Below are 9,415 nucleotides of genomic sequence, written 5' to 3'. Positions count from 1 at the left end.
TTTACTTCAAAATTGGCCATAATCGCTGAGATTACCAAGGCGTCATCATGTGGAAGTGATACACCTTTTAAGTCCCCGGTTCCAAAAGTAATATCCTCCAACTTTCCATGAGGCATCCCAGAGGCCAAGGCATATTGTCGGGCATATTGTTTTCTTCCACTGTTGGAGTCTCCTCTCGAGGCAATACCCCCAATGATGATATTGATGGTTCCAGTAGTGGGTTAACCATTCCTTTTTGCCTCAGGGGCTTTTTCCCTACCACGATCGTTCCTCGGGCATTTGTCGTTACCGACGTAGGAACTCAGGAGTCCTCTTTTAATAAGAGCTTCAATCTCCAGTTGCAGGGACTTACAGTTTTTTTTGGTATGCCCGTGATCTCGATGGAACTCACAGTACTTGTTCATGTCTCTGGATTCGGGTGGTGACCTCATTCTGACAGGTCATTTGAGTTTCTTCATATCCTTGATCTCCATCAATATATTTGTCTGTGACGTATTTAAACGCATGAATGACGTTGGGGGAACCTCCTGTCTCTATTTTTTCCGATGTTGTTCTTCATGGGGTTCGGGTCGTGCTGTCGTTTATGCTCGACCCTGTCATGGGGTGGTCCAACCTTTCTCGGGTTCAGTGTTTCCTCCATATTTATGTACTTCTTGGCTCGGGTAAGAAGCTCGGTCACTGTCTTTAGCAGAGTTTTGGATAAAGACATCTTGAAAGCCTCACGCTTTATGGCATATGTGAGGGCAGAAACTGCTGCAGTTATATGTAAGTCGGGAATCTGAAGTCTTTCCTTGTCGAACCTGGTCATGAAGTCACGTAGGGTCTCATTTTGCCCTTGTCTAAGTTGCATGAGGGAAGCCGCTATCTTCCTGATGCGTTTACTGTTTGCGAAGAAAGCAGAGAACTTGTCCGCCAAATCCAAGAATGAGGCTATGGAGTTGGACTCTAAGGTTGAGAACCAATCCCTAGCAGCATTCGTCAAAGTTTGCGGGAAGGCCTTGCACATCACCTGATCTGGTGCGACCTGTAGATTCATGACGTCCGTGTATACGTTAAGATGATTGATAGGATCGGTGGTCCCATCATATTCTTTGATCCTAGGATACTTAAATCTGTCTGGTAAGGGAAATGTCAATATCTCGGGAATAAAGGGAGTGTTGGGACTGAATCCTGTCATTCCTTTGTTGCCCTGAAGTAGGCCCGCCGTAATTCCTTCTTGAATAATCCTAGCGAGTTCCTTGGACTCCATGGTTACTGATCTCGAGGCCGAGGTCACATGTGGTATACCCGAGGCCCCTGCTCCGCCATTGTCAGGGACGTGTCTTTGAGCTCGAACTTGAGTATCAGCCATAAAACCCCCCTGGGGTGCTGGTGTGGGTGACGGATGCGAATTTCTTTGACTTAACAGCTGACTCAGTGTGGCGACCTATTGTCTGAGTTCCTCAAAGGCTCCAGCAGTGATGACTGTCGGCTGGGGCTCTGGCACTTCTGATGATTCCTCTTGAGGAACAGGGATATCCTCAAGAGGGGGTTGGTTTGGAGCGGAGGAGCTTGCTGGTGGAAGACCTGAACGTGTGTTTACCATGGCTTTTGGTAGCGTTTCCCACAGACGGCGCAAATGATGCTACCAAAAATCGTACCTGTAGATTTTCCGAGCTTGATGACTGATGATGAGCACGAACGTGATCTTTCGGTACCTGAAACAAAGGCAACGAGGTGTGTTCTCGTCGCCCCTCCGATGCTTAAGTCAGAAAGGGAATTTTATGCTTGAGGCTATGTGCTGGAGAACAATGAAAAACGTACCTGAATAATGATTAAGGGCTTCGTATTTATAGAGGTAGGTGGTGTGTTCATACTAGGATTCCGTAGTGCACCTGTAATAGGACAGCTTGATTTTGCAATCTTATACCAATGAGTCCTACGCAAGATAGGAGTTTGAATTGCGGTATAACTGTGATACCAATTATTTAATAGAGTTCTTCTGGTCATAGGAGACATAGGTTGAGGATTTTTAGTCAGAATGAATTTCCCATTGGATAAGGCGTTGACGTAGGTCATAATCCCGAGGACATGTCGAATGATTTTCAAATAACTCTTGGGGCTAATAGCTCGGGTATGTGGCAGATACCCGAGCACATATATCCCGAGCATGTTGATAAACATATACGTCGGGAGCAAATATTTGGTTATATCATGGACAGAATGTGAGGAGAAGTCTTCAAAATTCACATTCCAACATTAAGGAGAAATATTTTGGACACTTGAATCTAGTCACAAACAAAGATTTTAGAGACATATTCCTTGGTATGACAAATGAAGATGATTATGATGTGGTGAAGATTGAGATTCTTTATTTGATAACATCTTTCCTTTTTTCAACCTCGTCCAAGAAGGTCGTTGAGAATTATTTATTTGCTCTTGTTAAAGACTTTGATACTATGGAGATGTTTTCATAGGCAAAAGATTTGTTTGAACTTTCCATAACCTTACTGAAAGATGGATTGAGGAATAAAAATCCTTATAGATTTAAAGGATTTTTAGTTGCATTTCAAGTTTGGATTTATGAGTCTATTTTTGAGCTTGATGGGATTGTCATTTCGAGGATGGGAAGGAGTTACCCTCGTATCTTGAACTGGAGATCAGATAAACTGCCATCTGGTGCAAAACTCAAAGAGGAGGTGTTCTCGCACCGAATGTAAGTCTTCACTTAATTGTCTGTTACCTAATTTGGTCACAAGTCTCACATCTCACTATAGACGGTCACAGGTGTCAATCCTCATTCTGTGATCTGTAAATTGTTAGGTGTTTGTGTCAAAGGACATGATTTGTAATGGATCTCTCTCTCTCTCTATTAATGTGTGTGCGTGTGTCTTTGATATTTGAAAGATGAATCTATATATCTTAAATATGAAATGTACTATATTTATTGTCTGGGTTGTAGAATTAATCTATTTGTACTGGGGGGGGGGGTTTATCGAAGCGTTTACCCCCCTCTCACAAACACGCGGGCCCCGCAAGCCGTAGTCCCCACTTTGATGATGTGAGTAGGGTGTAAACGATTAGGTAAATCATTACGTACGTGTAGCACGTTCCGGGTTGTGAAATTTTCCTTTGGCAGATTATGATTTGGCCAAGTGAAGTTTATCAAACACTTTCTGTTCCTAGATTACTACGAGCCTTGGAAAATGGGAAAGGACAATTGAGGAAACAAAGTTAAAAGAAAAATATTCCTTTCTACAAAATACATGATTGAAAATTATACAAAATTAAATGCTATTATGTAATACATGTAATTTTCATGTTTGTTAAAATCGTGATACTAAGGCCTCTAAAAATAAAAGGAATAATAAGAAATTATATCTTATTTCTATTAAATTTAAAATCATTTATATTAACCATTATCTGTTACTCAGATTGAGTCTATTAACAAAATAAAATAACTAAGAGGTCTTAAGTGGATCACAAGACATTCAAAGATATGCAAATTGAGAAACAACTGAAACAAGCTAGATAGCTCACATTTACACTGGTTCGCCATATGACTTGACTTTAATACAAAATTCTTTGATGAGTGGTCATGGGATTACACATAGGGAATCTGATTAAAATGAATCCTTAATTCGTCCACTACTAACTCTATTATGGATCTTGGTTATACTGGCATCAATTAGAAGCAACAAAATGAACTATAGAGTATTCAAGTCGTATAATAAGAAATAATGAATTGTAGCTCTCAAACTAGCTCAAAAAATCCCTAGAAAGATCCTGAAATTTATCCTTGGCATTTCTGCTGCGTTCATTATGCCAACTTCTTGACGACATTTTTACAACCCTTCTGGTTGTCAAATATGTAGAAGTTGCATTGGTCAAAGAAGAAGAATAAGAAAAGGACTACGATTGCATTAAGTATTTGGGATTTTCATGTCAAAGAACTCAGATAATAGAAGAACAAGAGAAGTCATTGATATAGCTAAAGCCTCCAATGAACTGCTACAAAATTGTTGGACTACGGAAACGGAATTATTCAAAAAGTAAAAAAATTTCTTTAATTCAATAAACGAGATAGTCTATATGTTCACGTATATGTTATATCAAGAATAAAGTATTCGAATCTTTACATAAATTCAATGGTCAATTCTTGAATAAATTCTGAGATACAAACTTCTCGCTTTTAATTGAAAGAACTTGATCTTTCAAACCTCTAAGACTATGGTATTTTTCAAAGTCAAGATTACACCGGTGGGTGAGTACCTTTTTTTTAATTAAATCATTAAACTAATTTTTGACCCGGACAATTGATAAAAGATTTTTGACCTGGACAATTGATAAAAGCAAGAAAAATAATTTATCTTTTTCTCTCTAAAAAATTGAACACTACGAAATTATGTATTACGATCGTTATACAATTCCATATAATATCTAATTTTCATCTAATCACTATTTATAGAGATATAATAGTTACAATCTTTGTATAATAATAATTTTACATTCAAATAAAAGTTCTAATTAAAATCCAAATAGGAGTTTTAATTAAAATCCAAATCCAATTAATTTATATTTAATTTCGTCTGTAGTCTTAGAACTTCATTTACAACTATATTTAATTTTACAACTTTCATAGTAATTACAATAAGTATAAAATTTTATTGTAATTACAATTAAGCTCAAAACTATTATAATTATAGTAATTAAGTTTTATACTTTATAGAGCTACCACATGGACCTGACTGAATATATATTATCCAAACTCTGATAATTAGATTATGTCTAGTCGATCCTAGACCATCGAGTCTAATTATTAGTCCTTATTTCTTTCATTAAAGGTAAAAGACTGAACTTATGAAATATATAAGATCACAGAGATCAATAAATTTATAATACTTTCCTCTGATCTGTTGTATATATATTTTATCACATTTCGAGATCCGATAATTTGGTACGAGCATAAATATGTTGAGATCCGATAACTTAAGTTTTATTTTCTTCAATGGTCATTTGAACTAATCACATATGTTGAAATTTAGTCGTCGCTAAATATTGAGCTCAAATTTTAACCGTTTAATAGAAAATACTTAAGTAATTACTCTACCCATTTTTCGGGATGACGGTTCTCTACACGAATTCATGTTCTCTATTTTGTTCATTCTCAAATTCCTAACTCATCGAAATATTTGACCAATCGAATTGATCTCAACCATTAATGAATCAAAGAACCATTAAAATCGCCAAAAGATATACATAGCCCTATTAAAAAATTTATATGAATTACATAGTGGTCAAGTGAAATTTAATTCTCCACACAATCATATTGTAGAATTAAAATTAACATGTGGTCCACTCAATACATTCCAAGTATACTAGTGTCACTTTTAACTATTTTTGTGACATTGACAAATAACAAACTTGAATATTGAATCGGTCAATATTACAACTTTCCAGTACAAAGTGCCAACCCTTGTATATTGGTGGTGAACAAATTAATTATGATCAAAATATAAATTACGTCACAGTGTACTTTTCAACGTAAGTACTCAACTTATATTATTCCAAGTGATCATGGACACTTTAATTCATATTCTCAATAGAAAATAAATGCAATAAATAAATAAAATTATAGTTTATTATTTTATCATAGTAAAATATACTATATGGACACACAGCCCAGCAAAAATTACAAATAATTCGTGAGGATTGTGTATGGAAATATGGTAAACGCACACAATACTGAATTTATAGGCGAGCATAAAATTAGTTTTGAATTGAAAGTCTATAAAATATTTGTATTAACTTGACATATTTGAGTAGTCTCCAGAAAAAAATGGAGCACAAAAGCTTGTGGGATTGAAACTCTCAAATTTGAACACTACCGCCAATGTTGAAGGAGAAGTTATTTTAACTTTTTTTGTACTTTTTATCCACACGTTCTCCTACAAATAACTATTCAAAACTCTTTTTTATATAATAATGATTGTCAAACAGGTTCTTATAAACAACTCACAAATATAGTACGAATTTGCTTTTTCAAGTGATTTTTATTGTTGTTCTTCTTAATTGGTTGGACTCATTACGTCTATAGTTCCCGCATCATCTTCTCCCCTAGTGTGTGTTAGATGCACAAGATCAGAGCCTCTCCAAATAGAAGAAGGGCTTGAAGTTGAGATCATACACGCTCTAATGCTCAAGTCAGTAAAAAAGACGGTACATATATATTTGAGTGAGGAATGAAACTTGGAAAAGAATAATTTTGGAGTCGGGTTTATATTTAAAGAGCGAGGACATAAAAACCATTGAATGATAACAAGTAGGAGTATTTATAGGTAAGAGAAATGAATGAAAGCTCTCTAAATGCTTGACATGTGACCTCATCCTAGGGCTCACTTATCAAGTTTTATCATGTCATAATGTCACGTCCTAGGCATCAAAGTAAACCTATGCTCAACCTCCATTGCAAGTCACACCACACTAATCACTTTTCACGTGACTTCGTAAGTCAGAATCATAGTTTATACAAGATTGAGATCGACCACTACCACTTTGGTCATGAAGACCTTCATTATGCCATTAAGCATTAAGACTCCAGAAATCACCTCAGAGAAGGAAAGTGACTATCCGCATCAAGTTATTTAGCCTCAGTAGCTATGTTGACTAGGCGTTTTGATGTTTTTCATCGCCGCGAAAGATAGGAAACACCTCAAATAGCACTTAGGTGACATTCTAGCTTAGTTGATGGTTATGTGACTTGCGATGTAGGAAGATACATGCATCCTAGGCTTCAAATAATGTTTGTACTCAATCGCCATTTTAAGTAACGACACTTCTCATGTGGCTCCATAAGCGAAAACCACAGTTTACACAAGGGATGAAGGTTGGCCCTACAACTTTTGTCGTGGAGACCTTTGTTATGCCATTAAGCATTGGGAATCTAGAAATCACCTATGAGAAGGAAGTGACGATCTTGTATCAACTTATTTAGCTCCAAAGGCTATGTCAACAAGGCATTTAGATGTTCTCAATGTCTCGAAAGATAGACTATCACCTCAAAGTGAACTTAGGTGGCATTCTAGTTGTCACATGACTTGCCATGTAGTAAGAGGCTAAATGGATTGGATATGGATCGGATTTGCTCATATCTGATTTGATCAGATCCGATAAGAATAATCCAATGGATATTTGATGGTTAAATCTATATTTAATTTACTTTGTTAACGAATATCCAATCCGAAATTGAAAAAAATAGGAAGGTAAAAATTTTATATTAGTTAACTTCTAAGCTCTAGAATTAAAAGGTCCAAATAACTTTTTACCCAAATTTTTTGTCAACCTATTTATAGATTGTAAATCTTGTGATATTCTAGTGAGTATCCGATATGAAAAGTTGGGAACAATGAAAGCAATTCCAAGTTGGCCCTTTTGATTGTTTAATTTATAAACTAAATTAATTATTCTTTTCTTATTTTAATTAATAGAAAATTAAAAACTCTCCAAACATTTCAATTAACAATATTATACTATTATTTAGTATTATTTATTATTTCAAAATTTTGTGTAGATTATAATACAAGTTTCAAATGAGAAAAAAAAAATTATGTGTAATAAATTATGCTATAATATATAAAATATATTATATTATTATAACAAATCAAATCGGGTTGTTATCGGATCGAATTCACCTATATTCACATTTGCTTCATTAGTTAATAGATTATTGAATTCAAAACTTGATCGAGTTATCAGACTGAGTTCTTAAATTCATCCTCCGTTAATTTCATCGGATTCAGATCAAAATTCAATCCAATCAATTGACTGTCCCATGTGTAATCCATAAATATTAGAATGGACAATGCTAAAGTCATGGAAAGAGACTCCCTCCACCCCCCACCAATGAAGAATAATGTGTGGAAGAGATTAGAGTTTCAGAAATTAAAGGGCAGATTTTATAGATTGTTGCCAATTTAAAGCCACTCGATCAAGTCTAATTATTGCTAAAGTTTTTAAGCACATGTCGCTGTCCAATAATCTCTACATAAAGCAACGAGAAAGCTGATCCTTATCTAAATGAAGGCCATTAGACATAATAGGCTTACTAGTTATAGAACAAAAGTAATCAATAAATAAAAAAGCTAAAATCTTATTCATCTATTAGAGTGTGTCTGAAAACAAAAATTCATGCCAATTCAAACACTCATGTGAACACATGTTAAGTGTAAAATTCACATCCGTTCATATGTGAAAATTCATTAAAAAAATGAAATACATATAAAGCTTGTGCTATTACTCTTAACATTGTCGTTTTAATATTGAACCCTAAGACCAAATAATAGTAATACATACATTGGATTCATGCTGCTTCTTCTTCTTCTTCCTTTTTTTTTTCATTTTTATCAAGATTCAGCGGAATACTACTATATGCAGTTAATACGTTCAAGATTTGTTTCACATCTGCAGATTAATTTCCAAATCCAGTAAACATGTGCTGATCAAAGTAGTAACTAGCAAGTCTGCAAATAAAAGAATCTATGAGATTTGGAAAAGTAGAACTCCATATATGAGCATTTCTCTTTATTGATTACTAAAGTGTCAGTGCCATTAACTTTTTTTCTGGCGAGATTTATTCTGATTCAGTTTGCAGCAAAAGAAAAAGACTTATAATTAATGCAGATACTGGGAGATAAGTAGCAAAATCTAAATTTAAATTACTTTGTCAAGATAGAGTTTTCTTGTTGCACGGAGCTAGTATGGTGAGGTCATCGCAGGGTTGGAAGGTGGGCAAGAAGCCGTCTTGAACCAAAATTTCATTAAGAATGATTTAAGAATTTTACACTTATAATTTCGATTTTGTACTTATTTGTCTTATAAACAAGAAGTTGTCATTAGGGTTTTGTATTATCATCAAAAAGAGATAAATGTTTGAGAAGATAGTGTGTATAATTTTCACTTATAAACTTCTTTGGCGAAAGATGACGTAGTCACACATTGGGCGGAAATTATAAATCTTAAGCCCTTGTTTGGTATTGATTAAAATTCGAATTTTAATTAAAGTTAAAGTCAATAATGAATTTTAACAACATAGTTAATGAGTTTCATGACTTTTCAACTGAACGTTTCATTGACTTTTATCAAAATCAACTAAAAATTTGATTTTAATTTCTATCAAATAGGGGCTAAGCATTCTTGAGTGTCCTTTTTTTTTCCTGCGAATTAATTGCTCTCGATAGAATAGAATTAATGCTAATAATTAATTCTCCACATGACTAGCTATTCAAATAGTTCCCATCTTAATCTTGGTTATATAGGGCATTTACACAGGCTGGCAATTGCAACTTTCAAGAATGTTTACTGTGGAGACTGGACAAATTAAAAGCGTACTGATATATGCTAGTAAGCAACTTTAACTTGGATGATCATAATGAAGAAA

At 34.7% G+C, this 9,415-nt stretch overlaps 1 protein-coding gene across 1 annotated transcript; it reads right to left on the bottom strand.

The window, feature by feature from the left end:
• Positions 1-221: 221 nt before the first annotated feature.
• LOC111392903 lies at positions 222-1,351 on the bottom strand. Its single transcript, XM_023018316.1, has 3 exons — positions 960-1,351; positions 525-869; positions 222-432 (listed from the first exon to the last, which is right to left on the bottom strand). Exons 1-3 carry the CDS (start codon positions 1,349-1,351, stop codon positions 222-224), a joined length of 948 nt encoding a protein of 315 aa, XP_022874084.1.
• Positions 1,352-9,415: the final 8,064 nt, after the last annotated feature.

Source organism: Olea europaea, unplaced genomic scaffold (genome assembly GCF_002742605.1).
Source record: "Olea europaea var. sylvestris unplaced genomic scaffold, O_europaea_v1 scaffold994, whole genome shotgun sequence".
NCBI classification, from domain to species: domain Eukaryota; kingdom Viridiplantae; phylum Streptophyta; class Magnoliopsida; order Lamiales; family Oleaceae; genus Olea; species Olea europaea.
This window is presented reverse-complemented; position numbering and strand designations above follow the sequence as displayed.